Below are 19,706 nucleotides of genomic sequence, written 5' to 3'. Positions count from 1 at the left end.
TGCTTCCATATCTTGGCAATTGTAAATAATGCCGCAGCAAACATAGGGGTGCTTATGTTCTTTCAAATGAAGTGTTTTGGTCTCCTTTGGATACACTCCCAGAAGTGGAATCGTTCAATCAAAAGGCAGATCTATTTTTAAATTTTGAGGTATCTCCATACTGCTTTCCACTGTGGTGCACCAGTCTGCATTCCCTCCAACAATGCAAAAGGCTTCTCCTTTCTCCACATCCTCGCCAGCACTTGTTGTTGTTTGTTCATTTATTGACCACAGTCATTCTGACTGGTGTATGATGATATCTCATCGTGGTTTTAATTTGCATTTCCCTAATGATTAGTGATGTTGAGCTTCTTTTCCTGCCTATTGGCCATCTGTATGTTCTCTTTGGAGAAGTGTCTATTCAGGTCCTTTGCTCATTTTATAATTGATGGGGGTTTTTTTTTGGTGTTGAATTGTTCAAGTTCTTCATAAATTTTGGATATTAACCCCTTATCAGATGTATCATTGGTGAATATGTTCTTCCATGCAGTGGGTTGTCTTTTTATTTGTCGATGGTTTCCTTCGCTGTGCAAAAATCTTTTAGTTTGATGAAGTTCCATTTATTTATGATTCCTTTTGTTTCCCTTGCCTGGGGAGAAATATCAGAAAAAAATGCAGAAATGAGAAATGGCCAAGATCTTATTGCCTATGTTATCTTCTAGGATTTTTATAGTTCTGAGTCTTACATTTAAGTATTTAATCCATTTTGAATATATTCTTGTGCGTGGTGTGAGAAGCTGGTCTAGTTTCATCTTTCTGCACCTATCTGTCCAATTTCCCCAAATAGCATTTATTGAATAAACTATCTTTAGCCCATTGTATGTGCTTGCTTTCTCTGTTGAACGTTGATTGAGTATAGAGGTGTGGGTTTGTTTCTGGGCTTTCTATTCTGTCCCATTGCTCTGTGTTTCTGTTTTTATGCCAGTACCATGTTGTTCTGCATTACTATGGCCTTATAGTAGAGTGTGATATTAGGCAGTGTGATTCCTCCATCTTCGTTCGTTTTTCTGACTCAGGATCACTGTTGCTATTCAGGGCCTTTTGTGGTTCCTTATAATTTTTTAAAATATTTCTTTTAGTTTTGTGCAATACATCATAGGTGTCTTGATGGGAATTGCGTTGGACTTATAAATTGCTTTGGGAAGTTGGGACATTTTAATGATGTTAATTCTTCCTATTCATGAACATGGTAGGTGCTTCCACTTATTTGTATCCCCTTCAATTTTTTATTTCAGTGCCTTATAGTTTTCTGAGTACAGTATTTTACATTCCTGATTAAATATATTCCTAGGCATTTTATTTATTTTGATACAATTGTAAATGGTATTGTTTTCTTAGTTTCTCTTGCTGATAGTTCTTTTTGGTTTATATAAATAGAACTGATTTCAGAATATCTATTTTTCATCTTGCTACCTTACTGAATTCAGTGATCAGTTCTAACAGTGTTTGGGTAGAATCTTTAGGGTTCTTTATATACCATATCATGTCATTTTCACATATGCTTATCAGCCTGTTGAAATCCCATGTATGTGGTCACACAGGGGGAATCCTGGATGCAGATGGTTACTCCACGAGTCTGACATGAAAGGGCCTCTGAGGATTTTATCTTTTGGAACATAGAGACCCCTGCACTCACTTTAGCAGCTGCTTAGCTTCCGTCGTCCATGTGGACCAGGATTGGTGGGTCCTATCCCCTCTCCATGCATATTACTGTCTTTTCCAGTTCCTGGCTATTTCATCAGTGCTCTGATGGGTAGCCTGGAAAATACTTGTGCATCTTTGAAAAATTGTGCAAGAATTTCTGTGGGGTAGACCCCCAAGAGCAGCACTGCCTGGTGAAGGCAAGCACCTGTGAGACATGCACTAGTCCTGCACACTGTTCCCCCGGAAGGGAGGCCTTTTCCTTTTCTCTCCAGGGGTCTGCTGGGGCCTCTGCTTCCTCCCTCTGTCTCCAGGGCCGGCTGCTGCCAGAGCAGAAGCCTGCCAGTCGGATGGTGACAGTGCTCTTTCCTGAGCATTGACAATACGTGTGTCCCCATCAGGGAGGTCAGGCAACTCTGATATGTAGTGATGTGTGCGCTGCCTCTTGCTGGAAGTGCACATGCTTGCCCTTTGTCCCTTTAAAAAACACATACTTTCATTCTATAGCATTCCACCCCTTCCCCTGCCCAGTTCACATTCTTCTCATGTGTAAAATACATTCATTTTGTCCCAACAGCTCCAAAAGTCTTAACACATTCCAGCATCAACTTTAAAGTCTAAAGTCCAAAGTCTTATCTAAATATCATCTAAATCAGATAAGGATGGGACTGGAGGTACAGTTCATCCTGAAGAAAATTCCTTTCCAGCCGTGAGCCCACGAAACCAAACAGTCACGTGCTTCCAAAATACAACGTGCAGGACAAGCACAGGATAGCCCTCCCCATCCTGAAAAGGAGAGATAGGCAAGAACAAAAAAGTGGCAGGTTCAAAGCCTAACAGGGCAAACAACATAAAAGGCTTGAGAATAATCCTCTTTGGCACCATGCTCTGCCTTCCAAGCCCAGGGAGGTGGCAACACCATCACCAGGGCTCGGCGGGACAACGCCACAGTAGCTCTTTGCCTGTGCCCCTCTACTTCCCCCCGGTCCTCATTCATGGTGGTTCTCTGCCCTAGGCAAGCATTTCTTCGGGGTTGGGGTACTGAGCCTGTGGTTCTTCCTGTCAGCCCCGTTTTGAAATCTAGACGGAAGCAGCCAGGTGTCCTGCGCCTGCGCACTCTGCACTCTGGCAGGGATGGTGCAGCCCAGATCTCACCAAATTTGTGGCCTCCGCCTCTGGAGAGGCAGCCTCAGGTGCCTGCCGGAGCTGCATCTGGGACAGTTGACAGGCCCCGGTGCCCCTCCTTTGACACTGCACCACCCCTGAAACTCTGAGTCTGTAATTGGAGTTGCATCCCTGAGAATCTCTGCATCGCCTTTGGAGTCATTCTTTCATTGACCAAGAGCAGCTCCTGGTTTCTGTTGAGATGGCCGATCCGTACTAACAGTCTTATCAAATGGTCCCTTGGCCATACTCTTAGTGTTCTCTTCCAAACACACTATTCACATTTTACAATACAAAGAGGCCGAGAGTTTCCCAAATCTTTCAATCCTGCTTCCCTGGTACTTGACAATTTCATCCTTAAGTTGCTTTTCTCTTCTTACATTTTACTATAAGCTGTGAGAAGGAGCCAAATATCACCTTCAACACTGTGCTTATGAGTAGCTTCAGCAAAATATCCAGCTTTATTATTTGCAAATTTAATCTTCTACAAAACATTAGAATATGACCACAATTCAGCCATGTTTTTGCCCCTTTATAACAAAGGATGGCCTTTCCTCCATTGGTCAATATCATATTCTTCACTTACACCTGAGACCTTATCAAAATGGTCTTTACTGCCGTATGGTCATATATCTACCGACATTCTGCTCAGGATGACTTCGGTGTTCTCTTAGATGATCCAAACTTTCTCTACAAGCTCTCCTCTTCTCTGAGTCCTCCCTGGAATTTCTCTTAACCACAGTTTATGGCGATGGAGGCTTTCTCTAGCATGCACCTCAAAACTCTTCTAGCCTCTACTCATTACTCAGTTCCAAAGCCACTTTCAAGGTATTTATATAGCAATAATATGTCTCACTACCAATATCTATGTATTAGTCAGGGTTCTCCAGAGAAACAGAGCCAATAGACAGGAGATAACACACACAGAACCAACAGATAGGAGATCATATACATGTATGTGTATGTACTTACTACTTATTATATCAAATTGATTCGACTGGTCCTGTGCTTTAACTGGTCAGTCCAAGTTCAAAGGCCTAGAAACTAAGGTTGCCAGTTGTGTGAATTCCAGCCTGAGACCAAGGATTTGAGAACCAGGAGGGCCAATGTCTGAAATAGGAGAAAATGAACGTCCCAGCTTAAGCAGAGGGAATGAACAGACACTTACTTCCTCTGCCTTTTTGTTCTATTCCGACCCTCAGTGGCCTGGCTGATGCTCCCCCACACTGGCCCGGGTGACCCTCTTCACTCAGTCTACTGATTCAAATTCTAGTATTTTCCAGAAACCTCCTCCCAGACCCACCAAGGAATCAGGTTTTGCTGACTCTCTGGGCATCCGTTAGGCCTGTCAAGTGGACACAGCCCTGTCTCACTTCTCTGTTCTCTCCTTCTTGCTTCAGGGGAATTACACTACCCAATGAAGCACGAGCACTTGAACTTCCCCGCGAAACCCTGTTATCCAGGGAACCCAGACAATCAGCTATTTAGGTTAACATAGTAAAAATGAACTGTAAAAAGTGAACCCTCACAATGGGATTTTAGAGTCAAATTGTCCACTGTCTGGAGGCAATATGGAGCCGACTGTGGTGGTAGACAGGGTGGTAATAACACATTGTAAGCAGAGATTTCACCCGTGGTTTAATTGTGGAGAGGTGCAGGTAGACAGCAAGGTGTGGGAATATCACATACCTGTTGTGCCTAGTCAGTACGGGGGCACTATCTAGTAAAGGGATTGCAGTGTGGCTTCTGTTGAAGGCTTCAGGAGTCTTGCCAAGACATATGCAGTCTTAAGGCAGTAAACCAACAATTGAAGTCACGCTCCGAGAGTCAGAGTGCCTTTATTTCAGCTCAAGGCAACTGCAGGCAGACTTCACTGAAAACCAGGCCCCAGACCTGATTATATAGCAGAGATTCCAAGAAAAGAATGGGACCCAGAGATTTGAAACGGAGGTATATAGATAGACAAGCCTAAGAATTTCGAGCTCCTAAATTCCTCGGAGCTCTCCAGGTTGGCGGAAATAGCCTCTAACCACTTACGGGAGAGAAATAGTCTCTGTTGCTCGGGGGGAACACACAATAACCCAATCCGAAGTAAGTGCCTTTCAAGATGATTCTTGTTTCCTCCAGTTATGCCCCCAACATCTTTCATTACCTCCTGGCTAAAATCAAAGTCAGGTTTCAGCACAGCCTGAGCAGGAAATTACAAGCTCTGCTTGGGGAAAAAATAGCCCACATGCCAAAAGAATTGCAGGATCTGGCTAACAGGTATTTGCTGAAACTGAGGGCAACATATGTAGGAGTGTGTGTTGTCATGTTAGACCAGCAGGACAGAATACTAAGCTGGATGCAATAGAATTAATTAATATGGGGGTACACACCGATGATTCAGGATTCCTAGTAACTTGAGATGGCTTCTCAAAGCCAGGATCTGATAATGCTCTCCATCAAATGAAGTGGAGACGGCAGAACTTCCTTACTATCATATCGAAGAAAGAGTCAGAAGGCTCGGAGAACTGGGAATGTTAGAAAGGATTTATTATACGCACATATGTGCTTGGACCCCACCACTCGGCTCTGTTCCCTGGGTTGGCCAGAGGACTGTCCCTTCACTAAGGATGTAGGAATGCTGCGATGAGATAAGCACCAGCACCTTTGGAGAAGTTTGATAGTTTCTGTTAACTGTAGACCAGGGTTGGTAGTAGAAGTTTAGCTTCATAATATTAGTGAGGATGATATAATCCCAGAACAGCAACGGCCGGGTTGGAGCAGTTAATAAAAGTTAGGAATGTAATTATCATAAGAACAGCCAGGCTGGAGTGGCAATGAAATTGCCTTTATCTATGGGGATGAGTATCTGGTGTTAGTTAATGGATTGTGGTGTTAAAGGGGCGAGCTGGAAAAGCAGGCAACACAGGTGTCGCTTTACCTGTATAATCAGAAAACTCAAAATATTGCCCATCCAAAGTCTGTGTGCCTGACACTTTGAAAGGCCAAAACTCAAAACATCAGGCTTTGGAGTAGGAAAGTTTTATCTGTGGAGAAGATGCCAGCTGAGTAGATGGGAGCCCCAACCCTTAAATTCATCTTAAGAAAATACAGAGTTTGGGCTTCTTTTATGTCAAAGAAAGGGGACATGGGAGGGATAAGAGGTGATTAATGACTCAGACATCTGGGTGCCAGCAGGTGTCTAAGGAAGATCGTACTGGTTGATGTGAGTCTGATGATGAGGTCCCTGCAAATGTTTGATAAACGACACATACTTTTTTTTTTATCTCCTTAAGAGAGCGACTTTATGGTAAGGGGTTGTTTTTGTAAAACTGAAGCCAAAAGCAGAATTCTTCACGTGGTTAGCAAGTCCATGTGCAAGACTGAGCTGAAGGTCAAGGAAGGGGACAAGGCAGGCCCGAACAGGGTGGAGTGAGAGAGGTTGAGCCTTTCACTCTGTTACGATGACATTGTAAGCAAGAGTCTGGTATTAGTTGCTACAGTGGAAAGTTGTGGTTCCTCATCTAGTCTGCAGATCTCAAGCAGTTCACAATCCCAGAAACTTTGGAAAGGGAGACTTAGTATTCAGCAGCGCCCTAACACTGGATCCCTAACCTGCAGTCTTAGGGGTGGAAAAACCCTAGTGGAAGTCTTCGGAACTCTTCATACCAAAGGGTTAAAGTAGAAGCAATACTGCACTCCAGTTGAATTACAGACACTTGTTCAAGCCACAAAGACTTGAAAGATGCAGGGATATTACCGTCCAGAGCTGTGTACTTACTGGTGACAATTTCAGGTTTTGGAAACTTATCTTCCCATCTGTTCTGGGGAATGTTGTTGATCTCTTTGTCATTTATTCTTAAGACAGACTCCCACTGGGAACCTGTAAGAAGTCGATTTACCTAAGCCGTACCCTTATCTGGTCTTTCCATCACCCCCAGCCTTCTATTGACACTTATCAATATGGCGGTCACAGGGGAGGTTACGCATTACAAATTTATTTTCCCAGTGTGTGACTTGTTTTTCTGCTTTTGTGGTGGTATCTTTCATTGTTCCAAAAGTTTGCTTAATCTATCCACATTGATCAGTATTTTCCTTTTTTGTCTCTTGTAGCTTTTAGGAAAGCTTTGATTTAAGACCGTAAATACCTTCTGTTAGAATTTCTGCTTGCTTTTATAGCTACTTCATACAATTTACTTAAAATATATATTGTATATATTATACTCTATATTACACAATTATTATGTAAATTGCATATCACTCCACGACTCTCCTTTTACTTTATTGATTAGAATTTATTTTCCTACTCATTCTGCCTCCGTGTCTATCCGTGGTTTTAGTCGGCTGCTTCTGTCTCATTGGCTGACTGAACATAACCATTGTGATAATCTGTGAAGCAGAGATCACATATCACTTTCCTCGCTCCCACCCACCTTTCATTCTGCCATGATAGTTTCTGTTGTAAAATACATACAATACAGACTGGATCATGCTCTTCTCTGCTTAGGAACTTTTGATGTTTCCCAAGTAAATAATTATATTAGCAAACATTTACATAGCACTTATTATGTGCCAGGCACTATGTATGGGCTTCACATATATTAACTTATTTAATTCTAAACAAAACAAAACTATTAGGTAAATAGTATTATTATTTCACCCCATCTTACAGATGAAGAAACCAAGGCACAGTGAGGTTAAGTAACTTGGAAAAACTGGGAATTCAAACCATGTGTTCTGGTCCTCAAATTAGGGCTTTAACCTCTTATATGAACACTGATTTCCTAACCAGGGTTACCCCCTGGACATAGAGCTAAGTCAAAATTTCTTAGCATGTCTTCCAACTGCCCACTATATGTAATCATGCTTCTCTTTCTGTCTTATATTCTGCCCTTGGGTCTGCTGCAATTTGTGGTTTACCACACTAGACAGACTTTATATAACTTGCTGTTTATGTTTACGATTGTATCTTACTGTTTACCACTGTATCTTACTCAGGCTTTTCTATCAGTCAAGGATATCCTTCATCTTATTTATTTTCCTTCACTTATAGCAACAAAGATTTGAGTCATACTTTGTGCCAGTTGCCAGGCTGGGGTTCTAGGTTATCACTATAAATAGGCAAATCCCTGTTGCAAGAGTCTTTCTATTATTGAGGGGTAGTGACTGTCCAGGGCTAAAACATCACCTCTTCTACAGTCCTCTGCTCTCTTTCCAGTTCTGAGCTTCATCCTGAGACTCATCTAGCATTTTCTGAACCTACATCACAACATACTTCACAGCATGCCTTCTAATGATGGTGCTGTCCTCTGCTTCTTGTAGGAAATGTGTGTGCTCATTTGTGCACTGCATGTCACCCTAAAGAAATGCTTGCATTTTACTGAATGAAAGGACAAAGAAGTTAAAAAATAGAGTCTAAATTAGATGATGAGGTGGCAAGGGGAGAACTTCGTGCTTTAAAAAAATACCATGTATATTTACATATTTGGGACGGTCCAAATGATTAAAGACTAAATTAGGAATAGAAAGAATGCTAACCTTATTCATTCTTGCTGTAACAGTAACTTTACATGATAAAGACTCTCGGATGGGCAAAAAGGATCCCTGCAGCCTGCAAAGACACTAATTATAAGGAAACAGCAATTTACATTATTTATAAGGGAGCTATTTACATTACTTAGCCTTGTCAGACACAACCGTTGCAGAGCTCCATTCTTTCACTGCAGTGGAAACAATTAAGCAAAGTGACAAGGACATAGGAAAGACATTCTAATAGCTGCATCTCATTATGAAAAAAAGATAATACCTCTTAAATCTTAAAAAAATGTTTCAAGTACAATTTAAGCAAAATGGAAACTCACTTTACCATGAGGAAATAGCACCCATTTAAATTATTCAAACAAGCTCCAAAAACTGCTGAAAGTTCAGCATTGTTAACATAGTACGTGCAAGAAGGGAAATGACTAAGATGTAATGTTTCATAAGTCAAGTATTTGAAATTAATTAGTCACAGTTTATTTTACCAGTGACTTTGTGGTGCATCTGCACCATAACTTAGGTTGTGAGATCGTGGAAAAAAAAAACCCTGTGTTACCTGTTTTATTTTTGTTTTCTTCTCTCCTCTCTAACCACACGAATTTTATCTGGCAGTTTCTCTTTCATCAGTGTAATAGGGAGTACTCAGTGGCAAATTACACCAGCTTTTGAGCCTAACTGGACAAGTCTGTTATGTGAGAACAAGGATAAGATGAGAAGAGAATGATTTACTAAGCTGATTTTTAAAAAAGATTTTTAAAACTACTTTTTGTAAATGCCCCAAGGATGAAGTTTTTTAGGCCTAAAAAAGTCTTATAAAAGTCTTAACATTTTTATTGCTCACTTAGAAGCAAGATAAAATCTTGATCAAAGAATGATTTCTACATCCTGCTCAGAGAACTGTAACTCCTTCTATGAGATGTCAGAGAACCAGAAAGGTTCTCAGGTCATAATCACCTGCCTCAAAGAGCAAAGTCATCACAAGTTCCCTTCACAGAATATTAGAGTGTAATGCACAGGACATATTATGCCAGCCTCACAAATCAGCAGAACACCATTGAGCCCACAAAAATATTAGGTCAGGACTGAAATAAATAAGGCTGTGGTCCAATACATTTCTTAATCTTAAGTGGAAAATTGTAACAAAGACTAACAATTTTTAGTGTTAGGGGCCTGTTTTTCTAAACCATCAAATATTTCTGGCCCTTCTTATATATAATTTGCACAATTATAAAGAAAGCAAGTTTCCTATTAGTTGGAAACTCACACTATCAATCAATTGATCAATAGATTGATGGATCTTATTGTTGCTCATAACATGCAGGGAAAGAAGTACTTTCCTTGTCCCCAAATGTTACCCCTGAGGCCTGTAGTTTCTCCATTAGAAGCAGAGTTTCCTAGAATCCCCATTTTAAAATGAAAAAGCATTTTGAGAGTTAATACTTCAAGCCACTAATACACATTAACATTCAATAGTTAAGGTTGAGTAAAATGCCTTTTCATTTAGAATATAGTGACAATTAGGATATATTTGAATACAAATGAATCAGTATAGAGTAATCATAGTTATTAGACACAGACATTGTTTCCATTTGGAGACCTCAAGGTACAAACAGAGGGAAGAGAAGATACCGGCTGTAGGTACTTGATTTTTAAATTGCTTGTCAGGTATTTTCAAAATTTTGGTTTGATTGATGAGTTTATTGTTTTGGAGATGGTCAATACAGCCTTTTCATTTTGAGCACAGGCTTTGAGGACCTGGTCCCTAACCCTGTGGTTTACTCTGACTTTGGTCAAACGACTAAACCTTTGTAAGCTTTGGTTTCTTAAACTGTGAAATGGAGATACTAATATCTTAAGTTTTCAAGCTATTATAATGATTGAGATTTTGTTTCAAATGCTTAGAACAATGCCTAGCACATATTAGTGATGGCGATCATCATTAAATAGTCTAAATGAAAAAAGGGTATAGTTTGAATTTGATTGTAAGTTTTGGCTCTCTGTCCACAACCTTCTCTCTTTCTCATCAGTGAGAAGGGAGGTGGGCTTAGGGGAGCGGAGACCCCCAGGAACATCACTCCTTTATGGACCAGGTTTTTTCTTCCTCTGTCCTCTAGGGGCCGCTGTGTTTTCCCGAAACCGCTTTGGGGGCCTGGTTGCCATGAGACCGTCGCCAGGCAACCGCGTGTATGTACGCTTCTGGTCCGGCCTGGGTCGCGACAACATGGCGGCACAGGGACCCTCCCCGACCTATCCATCCAGCAACACGTCTGCCTCATCCGTGTCTCCGTCAGTACCCTCAACCACGGTCTCGAAGTCGCCCCTGGAGTCGAAGGAGAGCTCTCTAAACCCACTCCCTAGTTCCACCTGCCACGAGGACTCGTTGCCCCTCGCCGTGTTTTATGGGCCGCTGGACGCTAAAAACCCGCTCCTGGCCTCGTGTGAGAAGGAGATACAGGAGTTGCTGGGCTTTATGAAGAGAAAGAAGGCTTTGGCGATGTCGGAGGAGCAGAAGCACGAGTTTCGCCGGCGCTGGTAAGCGGAGGCGGGGCGCTGGGGCGGGACTTGCAGGAGAGCTCCTGGCAGCCTCTGGCCGGAGGCCGAGGTGCGTGTTAGGGCGCAGGCTGTCCTCCCAGACCTGGGTCGGCCCTGGTAGCATGACCCGGCCCACGGGCCCTAGTGACATGAACAGTTTTTAGAAGTGGAGATGCATCGCTCTCCAATCTTTAATTACATCTTGGATTCCTGCTTCGGGTCAAGATAAAAACACAGCAGTGTTACATTCCTTCTGTTTCGGAGCGTCTCCTAATTGCTACTGCATGCCAGTGAATTGTAGGCTCACTTACGGGTGTTACAACTCTTCACGGGTGTCGGGGGTACCACATTGTGTGCGGAGAAAAAGGAGTAACTTTGAGGTCGCTTAGGTTCTTGAAAAAGTTCTTGATGCTATGAAGTATGTCATTCCATGAACTGTGCCTTTGACTCCTTTTTATAACACTAGGATAACAATAACTTCTTGATTTTGTGACTCACTTTGCACATCTGTTTGCCTTTTGTGAGGTTCTATCACCATGTTATTATCTCGAACTGCAAACAACCTATTTTTAAGTTTCTTTTCTGGTTGTTTCCATCTCTTTTCCTCTCCTCCAAGTCAAAATACAGTGTAAACTGAAAAGTTACAAATCTAGACAAGTGATGAAGAATATAGTTTCATCTTACGTTTTTATCTGTGCATTTAATGTGAAGAAAGCATTTTATATTTGTTGTTCTTTCAAGCATCTAATTATTTATTGAGCACCTACTACATATCAGGTGCCATGCTAGGAAAATATCAAGTCAACAAAAGATACACAAATTCGTCCACACGGAGCACATATTTTTGTGACCACAGAGGGCTACTACACAAATATTCAAGGAAATTATTTCACAAGGAGATAAGTGGTGGGGAGTAAATTAGATCAGGTAGTGGGGATGGAGGATATGGGATGAATGTTACAATTTAAAATGGGTGATGGAGAACATGGTCAGGGAAAGTCAGGAAAAGTGGCCTTTGAGAAAGATGAGCAGATATGGTAGCAACTGATGAGGATTTCTGTAGCAAGAATTGGTCAACCAGGGAGAATGGCATGTATGAAGGTCCCTGGGTGTGAGCATGGCTGGGGGAAGTGCTGGTTTCTGGCAGCAGCTGGGGAGATCATGAGTTTAGTTTTCACATATATTGAGATTGAGCTGTAATTCAACATTTAGGCAGGGGCATAATGTAGGTAGTTGGACATTTGAATCTGGAAGTCAGAGAGGATACATTACAGATTTGTCAGCTGATTGATGATATTTAAATCATGGTACTTGATGGAATAGCTAAGGGGATATTGCAAGCACTGAACCCTTGGATGCTTGAACATTGACAGTTGGGGCAAGGGGAGGATTAAAAAAAAAACTGGCAGGGATTAAAAAGGGTAGTCAAGGAGATAGGAGACAACTAGTAAGTGTGTGGTGTACTGGAAGCCAGGTAGAGAAAGGGTTTCGAGGAAGAAGGAATGATCGATCAACTGTGGCAAATCCTGATGATGAGCCAAGAAGGTGAGAACCAAGGATCAGCCAAGACGTTACATGCTTTTAAGCTATATATATTTGTATTTAAAATGTTTCTGTGTTCGTGCCTTAGATAGCACTTTATCTTCCCTTCTCCACTACGGACATCCCAGTTCAATCCACCACAGCCTTGGATTTTCCCTGTATCCACTTGATTCTCAGATGCAATCTTCACACGGCAGTAAGGGTGGCTTTTATAAATAAATCACCCACTGCCCTATCTAAAGACTTTTCGTTCCTTGCCATTGCTTTTTTTTTTTTTTTTTTTTTTTTTTTTTAAGAATAAAGTTAAGACTCTTTCTGATGTCCTCCAGGGTCTGAGAATCTGGCTTGCTGGCCTTTTTCATCTCAGGTCACCCCTCACTTCTCTCTCAGGTCTTTGCAGGGAAACGGATCCTACCATTTCTCAACTCACCCCAGGGAGTTAATATTTGCTGCCCCCTTTGTCCGAAATACTCCTTCCTTAGCTTTTGAAATATTTGGTTCCTTCTCTTCTTTCAGATCTCGGCTCAGTTGTTACCTCCTTACAGTGGCCTTTCCTACGTAATGCAGGTTTGCCCATCGATTTATTTTTTTTTTACATATTTGTTTTCTTGTGTGTCGTCTGTCTGCCCCAATAGAATGTAAGCGCCCTGTGACTTTTGAATGATGCATCTCTTTTTCACTGTTTATCTCTAGCACCTAGCCTGGTGGTTGGGACGAGTAAACATTCAATGAATAATTGGTATTGAAGGAATTCAAGGGTCTTTATCCCTGCATCTCAGTACTTGTTAATGTTACATGGGAAAGTGGATCTGGGCCCAGCAGTAAGTACAGTATCTGTCCCATCTTTAAACAGACTATTAGAAAAATCACAGATGTTAAGGATTGACATGGACCTTAGCAATCGAACTTCTTACACAATTTAGGTATTGATTTTTTCTGCAGCAATTTTTATTGAGTGCCTTCTGTGTGTCAGGCACTGCCCTCGTCATGAGTTATAGTGAACAAAGTATACAGTGTATACAGAGTATACAGTGGTGAACTAAATAGATATGGGAATCTGTGCTCATGGAGCTTACAGTCTAAAGAGGGGCCAGGCTTTCAGTGAGTCATTGTGTCCACATGGAAACAGGTGCTGCGAAAGCAGGTGCTGGGTACTGGGGGTTGCAAGAGTGAACCGGACAAAAGTCCCTGCCCTCCCGGTGCTTATACTCTAGAGGGTGAAATAGACATAGACAATAAACGTATTAAGTAAGCGTATTTTATGGTGACCTGGAAAGTGATAAATGCCAGGAGATAAATGAAGAGTGGAAGGTTGTGGAATAGGAGACAGGAGCTTGTCATTTCAATAAGGTGATCAAAGTAGGTGGCACTGAGAAGAGGATTAAAGGGAACACCACAGGGGCATTTTGAATGCTGGCCAGGGTGGTGACAGGAAGCTGAGAGTAGAAGGACAGCTGGCAGTTGAAGGCAGGGAGAGAGGATGAGTAGAGGGCACAAGCCCGTGGGGAGATCCTGGCAGGAAAGAGTCGGGGACTTTGGCGGAACAGACAGAAGCCCATGTAGCGTAGCTTTACTGAGTGTGGAGGCCGTGGTATGAGGGGCCTAGAAAACTAGGTGGGGCTGTGGAAGGTTTTAGAGGCCATTTATAAAGTTTGTGTTTATTTCAAATGCAATGAGAAACCATTGGGTAGTTTTTGTCAGGGTGTTTATTAATCTATGTGATTTTGTGTTCAAATATTAATTTGGTGACCTGGTTCAAATGGAGCAAGGATGACAGTGTGGAGAGCAGTTGGGAATACAGGTGGTAGGGTTTGCCTTTTTGGCATAGTTGGCAGATGGTTATTTTTTAAAATCAAAATTTGTTTCCTTTTCTCATCGTAAGACCTTCCGCTAAGCATAAAAAAATTCATAGTCTTTAAAATGTAGTTTTGATCATAACAACGTCATTAAATGTAGAGTGTGATTAATTTTTAAAAGGTATGCTTTTGTTGTAAACATATAAGATTTAGATATTCTGTTTATAGAGTTTTGATTTTCCATTTTCTAAAATTCTAAGTACCCAGCAGCAGCTATAATCAATCAGCAGTCCAGACTACATTAACATTCTTTTCTTAAATGATGTACATTGTATAGTCTGTATTATATTTGCCTTGTTTAATCATTATGTAAGCCATTCCCAATGAGCAGTCTTAACTTGGGGTTAAGACTGCTAGGGTTCACTTAAAAAAAAGAAAAAGCTCTCTTGTTATATAACCCTGATTGATTTAACAAAGCTGGCATTTTTTCTTTTATGAGTAACAAACTTAGTCATCATTATCTTACCCATAAGGTTTGGAAGAATTAACTCTTTCACCTACATAACTTGAGGATTCTAGCAAGACCTGGTGAATTTTTTGATTTATTATATTTATTCTAATACTGTAGCATTTTCTGAAGCATCAGATGAAACTGATAAAGGTAAAACAAACAAACCCCCCCAAACTCCTCCCTTTTTAAACGTCTCTGGGCTATATGTGCCACACTATTTATTTAACATTGTTGTTTAGTACTTGATACATGTATATCTTTTTCTATCACTAAATGCTTTACTCAGTCTACAAAGGCAGGAACACCCTATGCCCCCACTTTCCTTGTTAATCCATATCATTTAATTACCTGAATGAATTACCTGACATGTTTTCTTGAGGTTGTTTTATTAATATACCAACGTGTACATCATAAGTGCTAGAACCATTTTCAGTCCTTAACTTTACATTCCTGTCTGTATTAGTCAGTTTGGGCTGCCACATGAATAGGACAGATTGGGTGTCTGAAGCAACAGAACTTTATTTTCTCGTGGCTCTAGAGGCTTGATATCCCAGACCAAGGTCTGACAGGGTCAGTTTCTAGTGAGAGCTCTTCTCCTGCCTTGTAGATACCCCCTCTGTCCTCTGGGGCAGCGGGGCAGGGGGTGGCGGGTGGAGAGGGGGTGCAGGAAGGGGGTTGGGGGTTGCGGGGGAGGGAGGGAGAGAGTATGAGTGAGGACCAGAGCCAGCCCAAGGGCTCTCTGGTGTCTTGTCTCAAAACAGCATCAATACCCATGGAACAGGGCCCCATTCTTACCACCAAATTTAACTTAATGTATTTTTCAAGTCACTTTTTCCACATATAGCCACACTGGAGGTTAGGGCTTCAAATGTGGATGTTGAGGGGTCACACACATTCAAGCCATTACACTGTCCTTACTCAGAAATTTATGGTATAAGGTTGTACAATTGTAAGGGGAATTTGGATTTTTCCTGGAAGTAGTTCTAATGCCTCACAGAGGGGGAAGGATTGAATGTTAACTAAGTAAGTGAACACAAGAAGCAGTGATCTGCTACCCTTTGAAACTCTGATTAGAAGCCATGTTAAGAATACTGTATGTTTGCTTAGTTTTTGTTTTACTTTGTGGAATGAAGCATAACCCTAAATGGACTGACAGGCTAGTTGAACCCTCGGACCTTTTCTAAAAAAGAATAACATAAGAACAGGGAGTGTTTTTTCTGTGCATTCATCCATTCGTTCATTCTTTCAACAAATATTTATTGTGTACCTACACATACTAGCTATTCGGTCTTCTTGGAGCTTGGCAATGGATAATATAGTCAAGGTTCTTGGTCTTTAAGATTTTATTCAAGGGAATTGGAAGGCTCAGTTATATATATACTATTTAAGAGCATGGATACACTAAGCCTCAGTTTCATCAACTGTATATTTGGGATATTAATGTTAGCCATCTCAGGGTTGTGAAAAAACAAACAAACAAACAAACAAACAAACAAACAAACCCCAGTGTGTTGGGAAATGATCCAGAATAGCCAACATAACATTGAAAATAAAGCTGGAGGAACTGGTACTTACTGCCTGACCTCAAGACTTACTATAAAGTTTTACCGATCAAGTGAGCGTGGTGTTGGTAAAAGAATGGACAAATTGATCAAAAGAACAGAGCAGAGAGCCTAGAAAGAGACACATAAATGTAGTCAATTGATCTTGAGAAAGAAGCAAAGGCAATACAATGGAATAAAGCCAGTCACTTCAGCAAATGGTATTGGAACGACTAGACATCCACATGTAACGGAATGAATCTATACACAGACCTCACACCCTTCCCAAAAATTAACTCAAAATGAATCGCAAGCCTAAAGCAAAACCCAGTGCTATAAAGCTCGTAGAAGATAAAATAGGAAGATATAGATGACCATGGTCAGTGCTTTTTAATATAACATCAAATACATGATTCATGAAAGAACTGATAAGCTGGACTTCATTAAAATTAAAAATTTCTGCTCTGCGAAAGTCACTGTCAAGAGAATGAAAGCCAAGCCCCAGTGTGGGAGAAAATATTTGCAAAAGACGTATCTGATAAAGCACCATTGTCCAAACTCTACAAAGAACTCTTAATACTTGACAGTAAGAAAACAAACCACCTGGTTAAAACCCTGGGTCAAGAGACACCTCCCCAAAGAAGATTCACGAATGACAAATAAACCTATAAAAAGATGCTCTGCCCCGTGTGTTGTCAGGAAGACGCACGTTAGAACAACAATACTGCCCTCCACGTTGATCAGCGTGGCCCAGATCCGGAACTCTCAAAGTACCGAATGATGCTGAGGGGGTGGAGCAACAGAAACGCTCATTCACGGCTGGTAAGTATAACCACTTTGGAATAAACTGCGATGTTTTTTACAGAACTAAACATGCTCTGGTAAATTGTTCTCCCTGGTATTTGCCCAAAGGAGTTGAAAAACTTGTGTTCACACATAAGTCTGTACGTGGATGTTCATAGCAGCTTTATTCAATGGACAGAACTTGGAAGCACATAAGATGCCTGCCAGTAAGGGAAAAGATAAATAAACTGTGGTGTAACCAGGCAGTGGAGTATTATTCAGTGTTAAAAGGAAATGTGCTGTCAAGCCATGAAAAAACACGGGGAGATCTTGATGCATATGACTTAGTGGAAGAAGCCCGTCTGGAAAGGCTGTATACTGTATGATTTCAACTATATGACATTTTGAAAAAGGTAAACCTGTGGAGAGAATAAAAAGATGAATGGCTGCCTGGGGTCGGAGAGAGGGAGGGCAGGGGGGAGGGATGACTATGCAGAGCACAGAGGATTTTCAGGGAGTGAACGGTGATGTCATTGTACATTTGTCCAAACCCATGGAATGAACAACACTAAGAGTAAACCCTGATGTAAACTGCGGACACTGGGTGATAATGATGTGTCAATACAGCATTGGAAGCGTCGTGTTTCTCTGGTGGGTAATGGTGGAGGCCGTGCATGTGTGCGGACAGGAGGCGTAACGGTAGTCTCTGCACCTGATGCTGAATTCTTCTGTGAACCTAAAACTGCTCTAAAAAAGTCTGTTTTTAAAAATGTATAAGGAGCTGCAATCAGTGCTTGACACAAAAGAAGCAATGATGTTAACTCTAGCTATAATTTATTAATAGCTAGACATCAACAATAAGGCACGTTGGAAAGACTTAGCACAAGATAACTTTCTTTTTTTTAAAAAATATTTTACTTATTTATTTTTTAGAGAGAGGGGAAAGGAAGGAGAAAGAGTGGGAGAGAAACATCAGTGTGTGGTTGCCTCTCACATGTCCCCTACTGGGGACCTGGCCTGCAACCCAGGCATGTGCCCTGACTGGGAATTGAACAGATGACCCTTTGCTTCACAGGCCTGTACTCAATCCACTGAGCTACACCAGCCAGGGCAACAAGATAACTTTCTGAGGGTTGCTTCCTAATTAATTGAGGTTACCTACTGACTTTGAAGATATTTTATGATTTTTTTGTAGTGCCACCTCCTTGTTTAATATCTGGACTAAATACGCACCCCGGCTGCCGGCTGCCTATTACAACGAAAAGCTTCTGGAGGTTGGTGATCGCCTCTGTGAAATGAAAGTAAGTGCCTCCAGAGTCAGGGAGCCGCAGTGAAACTCATTTGGCTACTTGTATTGTCATTCAGTTTGATACCATTCCTATTTTACAGGATTTGATTTTTTTTTTAGGAAAAGAAATAAATGAATACATAACATTTTAATGGGGCACAATAACCAAAAAAGCATTTGGTTTTTAATTTTGTAGTGGAGATTTTCCAGAAGTGAAAGATTCCTGAACAGAAAGACAGCTGGCCACAGCCCCTAGTGAGCAGAGGGTGTGGCAGGCGCCCGGCAGGAAGCCCTGAGTCATCATGTTCCTACCTTCACACAAAGGAGCCCCACACCACTTCCTGTTGTTTTTCACAGGAGAACGGCTCTCATGGCTTCTGGCCTGGTTGCGTCCAGTGCCCCGTTTTAATGACTTGCAGCTCCTTAGTGTTTTGCTGAATGTAAATACAGCAGTCATTGCATACGCACCCTGTTTCTTGCTCAGTATTGTTTTCCAAACTGAGTTTGCCCCCATTTCTAGTTTGTATCAACACCTGGGTCTTGGATCGCCGTGGACTCTGAGGCTTGTTAAGACCACATACACACCACGGCTGAATTATCAGTTAATGATAATGTAAGTGTTTCCCTTAAGCTCTGGCATCGGGCCACATTACTCCAAGTTCAGTAGGAGTGTTTGGCACATCTAGGATCGCTGAATGAAGAGTTATTTTCTCCAAAGTGGTTGTTGGCCAAGCAGGGGCCGCATTTAGTGTCTTCACTAAAAATTCTCAGTCTTGAGTTTCTCAGCGTCATTTTCTTCCTCCATTTCTGTTTTCTGCACTTGGATCCTTTTGGTCTGGGAGGGAGGTTTACCAAGTAGAGGATAAGATATGAAGGAACTCTCATAATGAAGTTCTATTTTCTGCTGCCAAAATTAGAGAATCCTTGGCTCCATGTAATTGGACTATGGTTCTTAGAAACTTGAAAATACAGAGTTTGGAAAACTACAGAAGAGAAAAAAAAAACCCAGATGAGCTCCAACTTGTAAGCTGTATTTATGTGAAGTGGAAGAGCAGTTTTGGCAAGAATCAGAGAAACCTTCGCTTTCTCCATTTTCATGCTTCTCCTCAATATGGGAAGCTGGTGATAACAGAACAGTTTCAGGTTGGGGAGTATCCAGGTGGGTGTAGTGAATATTGGGGGAAGGAGGAGGAAGGAACATGTTAGAAGGTGATAAGGCAAGTGGATGATTGGTAGTGACTAAGGATTTAGAATATTTCAGCTCGAGAGGCCCAGGGAGAATATTTTAAAATTTGCTTAAAGGAACAAAGAAAATGTTTCATACTTTCCACTGATGGGAAAGTGGG

General features: G+C 41.5%; 1 protein-coding gene across 1 annotated transcript in view; it reads left to right on the top strand.

Moving 5' to 3' along the window:
- Positions 1-10,588: 10,588 nt before the first annotated feature.
- Positions 10,589-19,706, top strand: part of CFAP54 (cilia and flagella associated protein 54) — a 253,182-nt gene continuing 244,064 nt past the window's right edge. The window contains 2 exon segments of the mRNA XM_037160832.2: positions 10,589-10,899; positions 18,268-18,373. Coding sequence (XP_037016727.2) covers positions 10,589-10,899; positions 18,268-18,373 — 417 coding nt within the window.

The sequence above is a fragment of the Artibeus jamaicensis genome, unplaced genomic scaffold, assembly GCF_021234435.1.
Source record: "Artibeus jamaicensis isolate MK-2021 breed Jamaican fruit bat unplaced genomic scaffold, CSHL_Jam_final contig_233, whole genome shotgun sequence".
NCBI lineage: Eukaryota > Metazoa > Chordata > Mammalia > Chiroptera > Phyllostomidae > Artibeus > Artibeus jamaicensis.
This window is presented reverse-complemented; position numbering and strand designations above follow the sequence as displayed.